We start from the raw sequence: 15947 nt of genomic DNA, 5'->3' as shown, positions 1-15947 counted from the left end.
CCAGTGATGTAGTTCTTTCTTATTTAACTCCCTAATTAGATAATACTATCATTGTATACAATCAGTAACTATTTAGATATATTTACGATTTCTTCTTATATCTCTGAACTTCAATATGAAATCACTTTTTTTTCCTAAAGCACATTTTTTTCTTGTAGTCTTAAAAATTTTTTTAATTACCTAAATTGAGTTTAAAAATTTATAGTACAGGTTTCTTGTTTCACATGTTTTTATTTATTTATTTTTTTGTTTTAAGATTTTATTTATTAGAGAAAGAGCATGAGCCAGGGGGAAGGACAAAGGTAGAGGAAGAAACAGACTCCTTGCTGAGTGGGGAGCCCAATGGTGAGGTTCTATCCCAGGACCCTGAGATCATGACCTGAGCTAAATAAAGGCAGATGCTCAACCGACTGAGCCACCCAGGCACTCCTCACAAATGTTTTTAAATTTAATTCTTTCCAATCAATCTATGCTCTGTCAATAGTATTTTAATGAAAAAAAAAAGTATACTGTCAAATGAAATCTGTGTTTTCTATATATATATATATATATAAAATTGTGTGTGTGTTTATTTTTATATATATGTGTGTATATAAAATTATATAAAAATGTAATATCCTTCTCCTCAAGTCAAAGATAAACTTTAGGCTTAGATTCTACCTGTTAAATTCATGGATTTGGTATTATGACTTTCTGATTGAGGTGTTTCCCTACTGGGCTTTTAAATGTTGCACATTTAAAATCTAGTGCTAAGGTTTTAGCTCTAAAATTAGAGATAAGGTTCTTGCCACCTCTGAAAGCACTGGCATATCTGCTTTGTGATAATAACCTTTTATTACTTTAGCTTACTTTCCAAAATACCCCTACCACATAGAAACTTCTAATCCATTGATCTGTACTTCTTTATTTGTTCATCAGCCTCCTTCAATATTTGCTTTCCTCTGAATATATCTTTTATCCCATGGCTCAGCATTTTAATCATTCTTTTATTAGTACTTTCAGTTCCCTTGGTAAAATCTCAACCCTTGATAAGCCTAATTAATTACCTAATTGCTCTAAGCCTTAATATTGCTGAAGAAGCACATGGCCTAGCATGTTGGCATCCCTGTAAATTCATGATCACAGACATCAGATGGACACTCAACATCTGCCATCTTACATTTTTCTGGGTGGGTTGCTTTCCCTGCTCTGCAGTGCCTATTTCATACTTTCTCTACTTTCTTCTTCGTGCTCTGCCTCACACTTAATGGAAAAAAATAGAAGTCTCTGGGTAAGAATGGTCTCAATTTCCCATCACCAGATTTACAGAGGTAATCCTTTTTCATGCTTTCCTTGTTTTCCTACACAGACAAAATACAGCTCCATTCAAAGATATGCTCTCTTCTTTTCCTGGTAGAAATATTCAAATATGTCAGTATCTCCCATCTAAAAAATTCAGAAACGATTATAGGGGAAAGGAGAGAAAATAAGTGGGAAATATCAGAAAGGGTGACAGAACATGAGAGACTCCTAACTCTGGGGAAAAAAAAACAAGAGGTAGTGGAAGGGGAGGTAGGCGGGAGGATGGGGTGACTGGGTGATGGGCACTGAGGGGGGCACTTGACGGGATGAGCACTGGGTGTATACTATATGTTGGCAAATTGAACTCCCATAATAAAATCTACAAAAAATAAAAAAATAAAAAATTCAGAAATGAAACAAAACAAAAACTCTTCCTTGCCACCGTCCTTTGAAACCACACCTTATTTTCTTATTTCCCTTTAAATAAGATCAAGCTTCTAAAAGTATTAAAGGGAGTTTCCCTTCTAAAAGGAGTTTTTTGTAAATATTGACTCTTCTTCCTTTTTTCTTTCTCCCCAGTTTTTAATCCACATCATTCTGGCCTTTGCTTCCCATTGTTAATTCAAAACTTCCTTTGCTAAAGTAGTAAATAACTTGAATGTTTGTGATTATGTATACTTCTCAGTTCCTATTTGCAGTATTCAGCAAAGTAAATGGCTCCCTTTTTTTTTTGTTTTTAAGATTTTATTTATTTGTTCATGAGAGACACAGAGAGAGAGGCAGAGACACAGGCAGAGGCAGAAGTAGGCTCCTGGCAGGGAGTGTGATGCAGGACGCATCCCAGGGCCCAGGGATCACGACCTGAGCCAAAGGCAGACGCTCAACCATCGAGCCACCCTGGTGCCCCAAATAGCTCCCTTCTTGAAGGATTCTTCTCAGGGTTTAAATGATACTGTACAGCCCATGTTTTCCCCCCACCTCTCTGACTGTTCCTTCTTAGTTTCCTTTGTCAGCACTTTCTCTGCTGCCTGACATCTTAATGTTCCTCAAGGTTCTCTTCTATTCTCAATTTATACTCTTGCCCCAGGCTGTACTGATAAACTCAAATTTATATGTCTTGCACATTTCTCTCATCTGAGTTTTAAATTCGTATATCCCAAACCCTACTTGATCTCCATTGTATATCTGACAGGCATTTCAAGTTAATATTTCAAAGTACAACTCTCTCTCCTGAATACAACACTTCAGCCTGTTGTTCCTCAGTTGGAATTTCCATCTGTGATGTAGCCAATCAACTCATTTGCTAAATCCATAAATTTGGGAGTTAATGTCAATTCCTTTCTTTCCTTCCTCCTCCTTTTCCATCAGCAAGTCTTATTAATTATACTTACCAAATGCTTTAAAAATCTATTTCTTTCCATCTCTGCTCCCACAGTTCACTCTTGTAGACTCCTATAATAACATCCTAACTGATCTCAGGCTTCTACTTCTCAGAGCAGCTGGAGTCATTTTCATATAATGGAAATCAGATCATCTCACCTTCCTGCTTAAGATCTTTTGTTCAATATCCACTGCTTTGCAAACAAAATCTATACTTAATAGTGTGACCTTAAAGGTCTTGCACAATTGGGCTTTGCCTATCTTTTCAGCTTCCTTTACTTTCATGTTCACCGTATTTTAGCTACACTGGGCCTTTTTAAAATTTCTTGAACAGTCAAGTTTAGGGCCTCTGTCCATAGTGTCATTTTGGTCTCGCCTAGTATCACATCCCTGTCGCTGCCTTTTGTGACCTCCCGATCTAAATTATTTCTGAGTTTCTTTGATGTCTCTCTTCTCCACTAAATGTTAAACTTCAGTAGGACAAGTAACTCTGTGAACCATGGTGTCATTAGCCTCTCATATATTGCCTGATTTAGAATAAATATTGGATGGAAGGATGGAGGAATAGATGGATATGTAAAAATCTGATCTGTGACAGAGATATATAGATGAAAACTGATAGACAAATGTAGACTCTCTTCTTTTCCCCTTGTTAATAGCAGATGGTAATAAATTTACATTTCTTTTAATTCTTTCAGCAAGATCTCTGCACCTTCTTGATATCAAGAGCCTGCAAAAACTCAACACTGGCTAATTATTTATATTGGTATGTGAAATAGCTTTCTTTTTATTTTCTGATTACAAGTTAGGACTATTTTTTTCCCCACACTGTAAATGTAAAGGCAGTTTGAAATAAGATATGAGAAGTCATCAAAAGCCTAAATATAGTATTTATGTTTCCTGGCTGTATTTCTTTACAACTGTGTTCAAGGAAGTACTTATTAGCACTACTGTTTCTCTTCCTTTCACTGACTTTTCAGGACGTAAGATAAAACGGGGTAAGGTAGTAGGTTTTGCAGTTTGATATTTATTTGCTTTTTATGCTATTTTAAGTAGTGTAAGTATGGTCCCTCACAGTCCTTCAGGAGTGTGTATTTTCACATTATAACCACGGCATTGGTAATCACGCAAAAACAGGAAGCTGGAATTTGAAGGTACCTCTCTTGTGGATGAGGAAACTGGGGCAGAAGCAAGATGTAGGTGAACTTGGTGGAACCTTATTAGTTAGAGGGTTTTTTTCTAACCTCAGAGGGTTTTTGTTTGTTTGTTTGTTTTTTTAATAGGGATTTTTTTAATTTTTTATTTCTTAAGAGGCCAGTCAGGGAGAAATTCATCAGGAAAACATGTTTCATGGGATATCTCACGTTGGTCTCTACGTAAGGTCCCCCCTTCCCTGGGGTCCCTTGCCCTCCACATGAGGGCTCAGCACAGTCCACCCAACAAGGGCGAGCCACACAGAGGGAGACAAAGTCTGCATGCCTCCCCTTGTGAAGCCACACCCCATAGAAGGTGAACGTGGTGATAGCTCTCTGCAGGCTGGAGGCAGAGCTGCAACTAATTCTTGGGGGTCTACATGCATTTAGAGCTCTGTTCTTCAGGAGACACTAAGATCAGCAGAGACCTTACGGAGGGTCTCCAAATGCAGGTGAGGGACCTCTAGGCTTATTTAGCACTTTGGTATTTACAGAGTGCTTTCAGTGACCTTTTCTCACTCTTCCCCAAGAAGTTAAATGGGGCAAGTAGAAGTGTATCTATGAGAAAGGTTTCCTGAATGAGGTGAAGGAAAGAGCAACTAAGGCCATGGAAGAACTAACTGACTTCCTGGGACACAAGTAATATAAAGCCTGGCTCCCTTTATCTGTCACAGAATAATAAAGTATAGAGGACAACTAACTTAAGCCACAATGAGCAATATTTTGGTTCAATAAAAGAAAGCACTAAGATGAAACACAAGACAAGAGAGCCTTAGCAAACAAAAGGCCGAGCCAGCTGGGCAACCACTACCTGAAATCTCTGTACATTTAGAAACATTTTTAAACTTATTGACATACTTGATAATATTTAACTGTGGAAATTATTTCTGATCTAAAATACTGCTTGATTAATTGGGTTTATTACTTAAACAGTAGAAGTGAATAGATACCATTTTGAAAGCTCATTATTTTTGAAGGATAAGGCATTTTGCTTTCCATGAAGAAAGTAAACAAAATACTGTCTTGTTCTAGACTGAGTTTGGAAAACTGTCCTGTAGTTCAAATTAAGCCTGAATTTTATTCTCCTACTCTCCAAACATAACCTTATTCTGGATACTGCCCTTGTAGCCAAGAAATATGCAACTAAATCAGAAGGCTCTTTCAAAACCAAAAGAGTTGTCCATTATGTACATATACAGTAAATAATTGTTTAGTCTCAACCTTTATGGTCCCCTTTAATCGTAATTAAATCTGTCATTTTCCCCCCTGCCCCTTTAGAACCTGTAATTTTTTTTTCCTTTTGGTCCTAATAATGGAAAGAAAAATAACCTCTTTTAGCAGTTTAATATAATATTCATAAAACTACATTTCTCTCACAGTAAATTTCAGTATGTCCTTGAAAAATACCTACAGAATGTTTTGGCTAGTTGTTTATCACCATTTTTACTTTAAAAAGTTTACTTGGCAATTCTCATAATACCAATAGCTATTATTTCCTTTTTAATGTAATCTCTTGCTTCCTAATGTTCTCCATTTTCCAATCTGAATTCTTAAGTGTATGTCTGTTCACTGGTGTTACGGAAAATTTCCTCATGAACATCTAAGTAAATATTTAAAAGGAAATTAAAAAAAACATAGCACTCAGAAATTTGCCAAGTTTTTGGGTAAGTACTTATAAGCTGCTTGAGTATTTTAAAATTAAGATTTTATATTTTTTTAAATCATTTACTGAGAATTCTTTTATAGATATTTTTATTGCAATATTCATGAAAAGTTTTCTCTGGCTAAGAATTTATAGTCTAGAGTCGTCACTATTATAAGAGCTATGTGTGCATATATTGATTTTGTGGTGTTTTAAAATTACTCTTCAGATTTGACTATAGACCAGATTTCATTGTAGAATCTGAAATTAGTTGTGATAGAACCTTTGTTCTCTTATTTCAAGTAGGAAGAGTTTTCAGACCATTCTGCAAGCATCTAAGCAGTAGGAAACCTATTAGATGAGCAATTTCCAGCAAGGCAACAGTTTCCATTCAGAAAGAATGCTTTGTTTTCTCCATAGACAATAAACAAATGCAACTCCAACTCCCAGTCTTATAAGCATTCCATCAAACTTAGATTTGATTTGTGTTTTCTTGCTATATCTCTGATTCATTGAAGCAATAGCATGTGCTATGTCTGCTCCTTCTCTGAGGAGTAGTTGTTTTTCCTGTATTTACAGTCTGCATATTACGTATTCAGAGATACTCATGGGGAGAAAAAAGCTGTTGATGTAGGCTTCTGGCATTGGTAGGCACTGCTTTTTTGATTGTTGGGTGAAAATATGGAAATAATTTCAGTAATTGGTTTAAAATGATCATTCTCTTCCTTGAACATGGACAGGGTAGTATAAAAATATTAATCAAGTATAACAATTTAAAGGCCTCTCACTCTAAGCATACTCCTATTGTAGCAAATATATTAAGATAAAAATTTTAATTGATTGTGCTATTTCCTTTCAAACCTTTTGAATTTCCTTTTTCATTTGTCCCTTTCCAGCGATTTAAATGGAATTCCTGGTATAGCTGAATCCTTAGGGGCTTATCGTTGTGCAGACAATCCTTTTAAAATGAATAGTGTCAACCTTTTAAGCCACAGAGGGGAGTTATAGTCTCCAATCTGTAAAGTGCTGGGCATCAAGATCTATAAATCGTTCTGTTTTTTTATTTTTATAGCTAATGTTGAAATTGAAAGTAAACTTTGGATGCTTTGACATGTTTTTCTATAACTTTTAAGACCTTACAAGGTAATAAAGGTTATTTACCCTACAAAATGAAATTGCCAGGAAGTAGGTAACCCACTGATGTCATCTTACAATGAGTACCTGGACAGTTTTGTCTGCATTTCTACTTGAAGATGATAGGTTTCGAGGGAATACCTTAGAGTGCTTTGTACAATCTACTTACCGCTGTGAACTGAGAATTCAGAAATGATTCAGATCTAGATCTTTTAGTCTTGATCTGAATTTGCCCTTCATATTTGGAGATGATGCTGTCATTTTTGTTTTAGACTTGTCTTTTTGCAACAGAACTTTGGCTTGGAAGATTTTTTGACCTTTATCATGAGCATCAGTGTGGACGCTCAGTTATAGAAAATAGCTGTGACCATGGAGTTTACTTGGTGGTCAGGGAGACCTGAACAAAATGATGGAGCCTATATGTTCTGGTCATCTGTATTACGGTATTACTCATTTGGAAATGAATTTCTGTGTAAAGACCCAGAAAAAGACAATTATATACTAAGGTAATGGAGATAGTCAAGGAATTTAAAGGGTGGAAAGGTCTGGATAGGATTTGAATAGGATTGTATATTATCAATGTTATAGTTTAGAATCACTATTTAACATTTCTATGTGATATCCTGAAATGACCAAACATTCTGGAATACTGCAAATAGGAAATAAGAGTTTATCTTAAACTGTTCTTAGCTTATTTGTCTAGAATAGAGCTACCCAGTGAAGCTTTCTACAGTGATGGAAACTATCCATAATACTGCACATATGGCTGTTGAGCACCTGAAATATAGAGTATGTGACTGAAAATTGAATTTTTAATTTTATTTTAAATAGTTGTATGTATCTTGTAACTCTAGAAGGCTTTCTTGCTTGCTTGCTTTTAGAGAGAGAGGGCAGGGAGAGAAATGAGAATCTTAAGCAGGCTCCATGCCCAGTGTGGAGCCCAATACAGGGCTTGATTTCACAACCCTGAGATTATGACCTGAGCTGAAATCAAGAGCTGGGTGCTTAACCAGCTGAGCCACCCAGGTGTCCCTCTAGAAGTCTTTCTTGATTCAAGATTCAAGAATACCTTGAATTTTGGTCTAGAATTCCTGTTGGGAACATGATATGATGGAAATACCGTCATGGTTCAGTTCTTCATTCCACTTTTCTGAGAATTCTAGGTTATATAGCTCTAAGACTTTAGAACAGCTGCTATTATCATGATAAACCATTGCACTGGGAAGTCAGGAGAGGAAGGCTTTTACTTTTTTAGAGCCCTTAAAATATTTCTGTGTATAAGACTATTATAAATATGTTAGGAGCTACTGAAAAGTTTTAAGATGTGGCCTGTAGCATCAAATTCTTAATAATCAATAAAGGGAACTAAGAGTTAAATATGTGAAACAGTTGTAACAGCACAAGTTCCAGAGGCCAGGCCTATTCTAGGAAGTCAAGGAGGAGGGACTTGTCAGGGTCTATGAAGGCTTCCTGAAAGAGATACAATGTCTTCTTTACTTGAAGGGTGAGTAGCATATGGAAAGATGGAGATGGGAAGTATTTCTGGACATTATTGCAGCATGAGCAAAAGTACCAAGTGGGTGCATATAGGAGGAATGATTAGGGGACTGACTTGACTGCAATGTGCATTCATAAATTGGGGATAGTGGACATTTGAACCAGATGGTGGGGCCACCAGATCTATGTTAAACTGGTAGATAAGAGGGAACCATTGATTTTTTGTTAGTAGAGGTAGCACATTATGAAGACAGTTTAAAGAAGAAAAATTTAGGATGATTGTATTGAGCAATAATGGGTTTCTTTTCAGAGTTGGAGAAGCCAGGTAATAGGTATCTGCTGGTTGATTCTAGGTGGGGCTAGCTAGAAGCATGGTTAAGAGGCATTTTATAGGGAAAAAAAAATTAAGTCTAGTGACTAATTGAGTATAGATGTTTGAGGCAGAGAAATGGGAGCTAGGTTTGGCTCTATGTGCATGGATCACAAATTAAGGTGCCAATAATGATTTTTTTCCGAAGATTTTATTTATTTATTCATGAGAGACTCACAGAGAGAGGCAGAGACACAGGCAGAGGGAGAAGCAGGCTCTAGGCATGGAACCTGATGTGGGACTCGATCCCTGGACTCCAAGATCACACCCTGGGCTGAAGGCAGGCGCTAAACCGCTGAGCCACCCAGGGATCCCCGCCAATGATGATTTTAGCACTTATGTTCTCTGCTCTGGCTACTGCTCACTTCTATTTTCTTGTATTCAAGCGATTCAAACACTTTATGTTTCCTGCCTAATTTTTGAGAAAACCCAGCTACAATGGAATTTTTAGCCCAAATGACTGGAATATTGGTAGATTCAATAAAAATAGAAAAGTAACTCATTTAGTGTGATAGATTCAGTTTTACATATGTTTGTTAAAAATGACAGTGTCTTAAAAAGGAATGTGCTGCTTAAAAATTAGGGTGGATGAATGTAAAAGGACATTTAAAGAAATGCAAAATCAGAGTTTTGGGTTCATATTGGAGAATTATCAGCATTGAGATAATTGTTAGATTTGTGAGATTTGAGTCATTCATTCATTCAGCAATAACCTATTGAGTTTTTTGAGCCAGGCCTGGAAGTGCGGAGGGTATAGTGTAATCAAGACAGATAAGCTTTCTGCTCTCAGGAAGTTCACCTTCTGTTGGCAAACTATACTTTTTCCCAGAAATAATATAAAAGAAAATAAGTGGCTGTGACTTGAGATTGAAAAAACACTATCAGATTAGAAAGTTGAAAAGTTTTATATGATTTTTAAAGATAAAAGTGTGAGAGTATAAGCTTAGTATGACAGAAAGGGTTCTGCCCCAGGAGCCCAAAGTCCTGGGCTCTGATTTCAGGTCTGCAATCAAATAGTAATGGCATTTGTAAGACATAACTCCTCTTAAGTTTGACTATTGATGAAACAAGCAAGTTGGTCAGAATAGATCTGTGTTTTTCAAACTACATGTCATGACTCCCTGAAATCAGTCTAAAGGCTCACAATCTAGTATTTGTTATTCAAAGAAAAATGAAATAGAACAGAATAGCAAATATTAACATAGAATATTGCTTTGTGAAACTTTTTCGTTTTGAGGTACCTATGTGCACACATGCGGCTGCAGTGTCCTGAATTGTGATATAAAATGTGTGTCTAGTATGGCTTGTTCCCATCAACAGTCACAAAACATTGGCCTCTGTGATCTAATCTAGATCATTGGTTATAAGATTTGGTAATTGTATAAGCAGTTTGGGTTTATTTAAAATTTCTTTAATCCTCTAAAACCACAATTTTATGATAAACAAATGGAAGATTATATGTGGACTTTTGAGAAATGAGAAGATTGGGTGGGAAAAATAAATAGAAAATTGTATTCATTTTGCAGAGGTATGTTAATGAAAAGTAGCTTCAGAGAAATTTTTGGAATAAGAGAGCCATATTTACTACCAAAAGGATTACATAGGTTATGAAAATATTGTTTGTAAGTTACTTGGTAGATTAGTGAGCTTCGCTGATTTCTGAAGATGGTGATGCTATATGTACCTCAGAAAGGATTAGGAGAAAAATGCTTCTTTTGATGCTAAAATTTATAGAAAATCTAGGATACTATATAAATTAAGGCATTATTATTATTAATTGACTTTTGATAAACAGCTGTGTATGTGCCCTAATTTTCTACTTTTGAAAGAGTGATGAAAAATGTGTTTCATTATTTCTGTTTATTTATTTTTGCAAATACAAACTGTTCAAGTAGAAAGTAGAGATATTTACAAAATGAATCTCATTTCGCCCCTTATGAATGACTTAACATATTTTTAAGGTATGTGATAGTGGAGTGTGAAGATCAAGACACTCAACAAAGAGATCCAAAGACCCATGAGATGTACTTGAATGTAATGAGACGATTCAGCCAAGCATTGTTGAAGGTAACCATTTCATGTGGGGGTTGGGAAAAACACTGGGCATGGGCCATATCTGGCTGGTTGTCTGCTTTGGTATGTCCCATGAGCTAAGAGTAGTTTTTGTTTTTAAATGATGGAAAAAAATAGAAGAATAGTATCTTGTGACAAATGAAAATTATGTGAAAGTCAAATTTCAGTGTTCCTACATCAAATATTTCTGGAACATGGTCATGTTCATTTGTTTTCATATGTTTATGGCCATTTTTGCACTGCAATAGCAGTTGAATAGTTGAAATGGAAACTGTATGGCTAGCAAGACCTAAAGTATTTATTCCTTGGCCCTTTATAGGAAGTTCATTGACTTTATTTAATGTTGCTCTTTTATTTCCCTTTCTTTAATTTTGTTTATCAAGACTAGATACATTTACAGAAATCTGACCATGTTCATATTGCAAGTACTTACTACGTAACTCATATTTTTGCTTCTTAAACAGTTTTTAGAATCTTTGTAAAAACATTTTCTCCTCTTTGGTATTGTGGTTCTTTTTTTTTTAAATAATAATAAATTTATTTTTTATTGGTGTTCAATTTGCCAACATACAGAATAACACCCAGTGCTCATCCCGTCAAGTGCCCTCCTCAGTGCCCGTCACCCATTCACCCCCACCCCCCACTCTCCTCCCCTTCCACCACCCCTAGTTCGTTTCCCAGAGTTAGGAGTCTTTATGTTCTGTCTCCCTTTCTGATATTTCCCACACATTTCTTCTCCCTTCCCTTATATTCCCTCTCACTATTATTTATATTCCCCAAATGAATGAGAACATATAATGTTTGTCCTTCTCCGATTGACTTATTTCACTCAGCATAATACCCTCCAGTTCCATCCACGTTGAAGCAAATGGTGGGTATTTGTCGTTTCTAATGGCTGAGTAATATTCTATTGTATACATAAACCACATCTTCTTTATCCACTCATCTTTCCATGGACACCGAGGCTCCTTCCACAATTTGGCTATTGTGGACATTGCTGCTAGAAACATCAGGGTGCAGGTGTCCCAGCGTTTCACTGCATCTGTATCTTTGGGGTAAATCCCCAGCAGTGCAATTGCTGGGTCATAGAGCAGGTCTATTTTTAACTCTTTGAGGAACCTCCACACAGTTTTCCAGAGTGGCTGCACCAGTTCACATTCCCACCAACAGTGTAAGAGGGTTCCCTTTTCTCCGCATCCTCTCCAACATTTGTGGTTTCCTGCCTTGTTAATTTTCCCCATTCTCACTGGTGTGAGGTGGTATCTCATTGTGGTTTTGATTTGTATTTCCCTGATGGCAAGTGATGCAGAGCATTTTCTCATGAGCGTGATGGCCATGTCTGTCTTCCTCTGTGAGATTTCTGTTCATGTCTTTTGCCCATTTCATGATTGGATTGTTTGTTTCTTTGGTGTTGAGTTTAATAAGTTCTTTATAGATCTTGGAAACTAGCCCTTTATCTGATACGTCATTTGCAAATATCTTCTCCCATTCTGTAGGTTGTTGTTTAGTTTTGTTGACTGTATCCTTTGCTGTATTGTGGTTCTTAAAGTGCTATGGCACAGTTCAGCCAGCAGAGGGTGTGTGGGGCAGTGAGGACCCTTACAGCATCCATCTGTGATTTGCTACAGAAATAGTTAATTTCATAGCATCTTTTATCTGCAGTTTCATGTTTTATGTTCTTACAAATTTGAATCTCGTCTTACTGAGCTCTTGGAGACTAAACTTTTTTATAGTTCTCAGAGCTCAGAGCTTCTCTCCTTTAACTTATTGGCAGATAAAGTAGTTGGTCTTCTCTGCTAACCTTAGTTCTGTCACTTAAAGCTTTTGTCATCCTGTGAAGAAATTTCACTTTCTCCAAGCTTAAAATTCCTCACCTTCAAAATGAGGATGATAACAGTTGCCTAGCCACCCTTGTCATTGTAAATGGGAAGATTAAATGAGAAAATGTATTTTATAATATTTTATGAACTGGGAATTCACTACATAAGACTTTATGGCATTTAATTTTTATGACATATTTTACTAAGCAAGCATGCATTATGTTGCTATTTGAGTGCTTTTCTTTTCTTTTCTTTTCTTTTCTTTTCTTTTCTTTTCTTTTCTTTTCTTTTTTTCAGTAGATTTTTAGGTCCTTGAAGATGATACTGTTTCTGCCATATGCAGAAATGCAATGCATTTCTGAAGACATCATAGGCCTCCAGATATTTATTGAGTCAAAGAGTAAATGCATTTTGGGTGAATGAATTCTCTCTTTTATCACATGGTTGTATGTGAAAAAAAAAGTGCTGTTTTTGATAGATTAGTATTCATTGAAGACTCAGATAATTTTCAACTATGGAAGGATTGGCAGTGTTTAAATAAGCTAGCAGCTTTCTCATTATCTCTGAATCAAGATAATTAATCTTTTTCAATTTCACTTTGTATTGAAGTTTGTAGCTATTAGAAGAATAAATAAAGATCACCCATGCTATTAAAGAAACCCTGATCATTATGCTACACAGAACTAATTTTCTTTCCCTTTGAATCCCTTCAGGGTGATAAGTCTGTCAGAGTTATGCGTTCTTTGCTGGCTGCACAGCAGACATTTGTAGATCGGCTGGTGCATCTAATGAAGGCAGTGCAGCGTGAAAGTGGAAATCGTAAGAAAAAGGTAAACCTATGGGCTTTGCTTTTTGTTTATGACTATTGAAGTCTTGGTATCACAAAATACTGAATTCTGGTACAGTCTCTCTAGGTTGATATATTTTATGAAATTCTTAGGTAATTATAGTAATAGGAAGATTTATAAGCACTGATTATGTACAGGATCCTGTTTTATGAATTTATATACATACACACACATCCTCACAACAGCTCTATAAGTTAGATGCTGTTATTACCTCACTTATAAAAAAAAAGTGTCAGTAGAGAGGTTAAGTAATTAAAAAATTTATTTAAATTCATTGTAGTTAACATAGACTGTATTATTAGTTTTAGGGGTGAATTTAGTGATTCCTCAGTTGCATATAATACCCACTGCTCATTACATCACGTGTCCTCCTTAATGGCCATCACCTAATGTACCCCTTCCCCCAAACTACCTCTCTTCCAGAGACCCTCAGTTTCTTTCCTAGAGTTACACATCTCTTACAGCTTCCCTCCCTCTGTATTTTATTTTTCCTTCTTTTTCCCATGTTCATCTGTTTTGTTTCTTAAATTCCACGTATGAGTGAAATTATAAGGTAATTGACTGACTGACTTCGCTTGGCATAATACCCTCTAGTTCCATCCACATTGTTGCAAATGGCAAGATTTCATTCTTTTTTGATGGCTGGGTAATATTCCATTCTATTTATATACCACCTAATTTTTATCCATTTATCTATCAGTGGACACTTGGGCTCTTTGGATAGTTTGGCTATTGTGGACATTGCTGTAATAAATATTGGGATGCATGTGTCCCTTCAAATCACTCTGTTTGTATCCTTTGGATAAATACCTAGTAGTGCAATTGCTGGGTCATAGGGTAACTCTGTTTTTAACTTGTTGAGGAAACTCCACACTTTTCCAGAGTGGCTGCACCAGTTTGCATTCCTACCAACAGTGTGTGAGCGTTCGAGGGTTTAAGTAATTTGTCCAGCATCCTCAGCTAGTAAGTATTACAGTTGGGGTTTGTTCCCAGGCATTTTAAGTCCATATTTTTAATTTACAGTGCTCTATTGGGTCTCATTTTAGAATATTAGCATCCTAGAATATAATCTGTTTGATGTGCAAAGGACCTCTACAGATCATGGAGACTGGAATTACTCTGAGAAAATGAAAGTCCTCTGTGACTTGACCAGGGTTACAAAATTAGTTATTAGTAACAGCACACATTGGCTTTGCATCTGTTCTCATGGCTAGTACATACATCTTTCTCTCATGTAAGGCTTCTACTTGATGACAATAGATGAGTATCTGTTCTTCACAAGTCATTTTCCCTCATCATTAGCCCAAATGATGTGAAGGATTCATTTGATAGTTTCTCTTTACCTAATCCATCTACAGGCCAGTCTTTCTTTGTGACCTTTGTAAAAGAACACATTTTATTGTTCTCCAGACTTGTGAGAGGGAAGTGGAGAAAGGAAAAGGTAGAAAATGGGAGTCAGGAGTTCAAAGGCAGGGAACAGGTTTATAGAGAAATGCTAGTAGATATATGTGCAAGGAATAATGTTCACAAGGTTAAGAAGGAGAAAATAGGCTGAAGAGAAACACATTTTTATTGATATGACTTTTTTTTTTTTTTTTTTTTGGTTATTGCTGTGAGAAATCACAAACTGGTTAAATAACTGAATCCCTACTACTATTCCTTCTGGAGCCCATCCCCCCCCCCCCCCCCAGAGGTGGCTGTGTGAGGAAGAAGTGTGATGACATACCCACCTGCAGGAGTGTCAGTGCTTGCAACTGTCATTGTGGGCATGTATTTAAACCATTTCTTCTCTGTGTAACATGTTCTTCTATTTGTCATGCACATGAGTCCAGCTAAGTTGTAGCTATTCTGGAAGATAACTGTGTACCTAATCGAGGCATTACTTAAAGCTACCCAAAATGAATTTTGTTTAGACAATCCTGAATATAGTCTCAATATTGGCCAAAAATCTTTTTTAGACATTTTCTTATGATGTGTTAAAAAACAAACAATTTTATTAATGTAGTTTGACTAGAACAAGCCCTGTCACCATAGAGAAATGCCAAGATGGCTCTTTACTACCATTATTTGTATTATTATTAGTAACAATGAAATAACTACTGCTAATAATTTAAAATTATATGTAGCACTTTTCCATCTCTCCATTTCCATAATGAGTTTTGAGAGAAATATGTCATGGTGAATGCAGCAGTGTTAGATATGTAGGAACATTATCTGTGAGTTATTAGTAAAATTGGTAAAACAAATGATAAGGTTTTTGCAATATTGTTTTCCTGTGTTGACCTCTAGTTTAGGAAGAATTCTGTTGAAAGAGGTCTCCAAGTTTAGATATTAGAGTTCAAATAAAAATACATTTTCATCAATGCATTTGCTCTTGCTCACTCTCTCAAAAAAAAAAAAGTCTTAAAATTTAATCAAGCTTTTTTTTCCTTTTTTTTTTTTTAATATTTATTTATTCATGAGAGACACAGAGAGGCAGGGACATAGGCAGAGGGAGAAGCAGGCTCCTTATGGGGAGCCCGATACGGGACTTGATCCCAGGACCCTGGGATCACAACCTGAGCCAAAGGCATATGCTTAACCCTGAACCACTCAGGTGCCTCTCAAAGCTTTCATTTTGAATGTTGTTAAATACTCTCTTTTCCTTTTTGATTCTGTACGTGATAACATTCACTTATTTGTTCTATCAAAATGTATTGCATGCCTGCT

At 36.2% G+C, this 15947-nt stretch overlaps 1 protein-coding gene across 2 annotated transcripts in view; it reads left to right on the top strand.

Annotated features, from left to right (window-relative positions):
- The window catches only part of PIK3C3 (phosphatidylinositol 3-kinase catalytic subunit type 3), a 137679-nt gene that overhangs the window by 68161 nt on the left and 53571 nt on the right, over positions 1 to 15947 (top strand). For both annotated transcript variants that reach the window (XM_025429020.3, XM_025429021.3), the window contains exons 13-15: positions 3360 to 3427; positions 10459 to 10564; positions 13104 to 13220. In XM_025429020.3, the coding sequence (XP_025284805.1) occupies positions 3360 to 3427; positions 10459 to 10564; positions 13104 to 13220 (291 nt within the window). The remainder of the gene's footprint in view (positions 1 to 3359; positions 3428 to 10458; positions 10565 to 13103; positions 13221 to 15947) is intronic.

The sequence above is a fragment of the Canis lupus genome, chromosome 7 (assembly GCF_003254725.2).
Source record: "Canis lupus dingo isolate Sandy chromosome 7, ASM325472v2, whole genome shotgun sequence".
Taxonomy (NCBI): domain Eukaryota; kingdom Metazoa; phylum Chordata; class Mammalia; order Carnivora; family Canidae; genus Canis; species Canis lupus.
The sequence above is the reverse complement of the archived record's forward strand: the minus strand, read 5'-3'. Positions and strand labels throughout refer to the sequence as shown.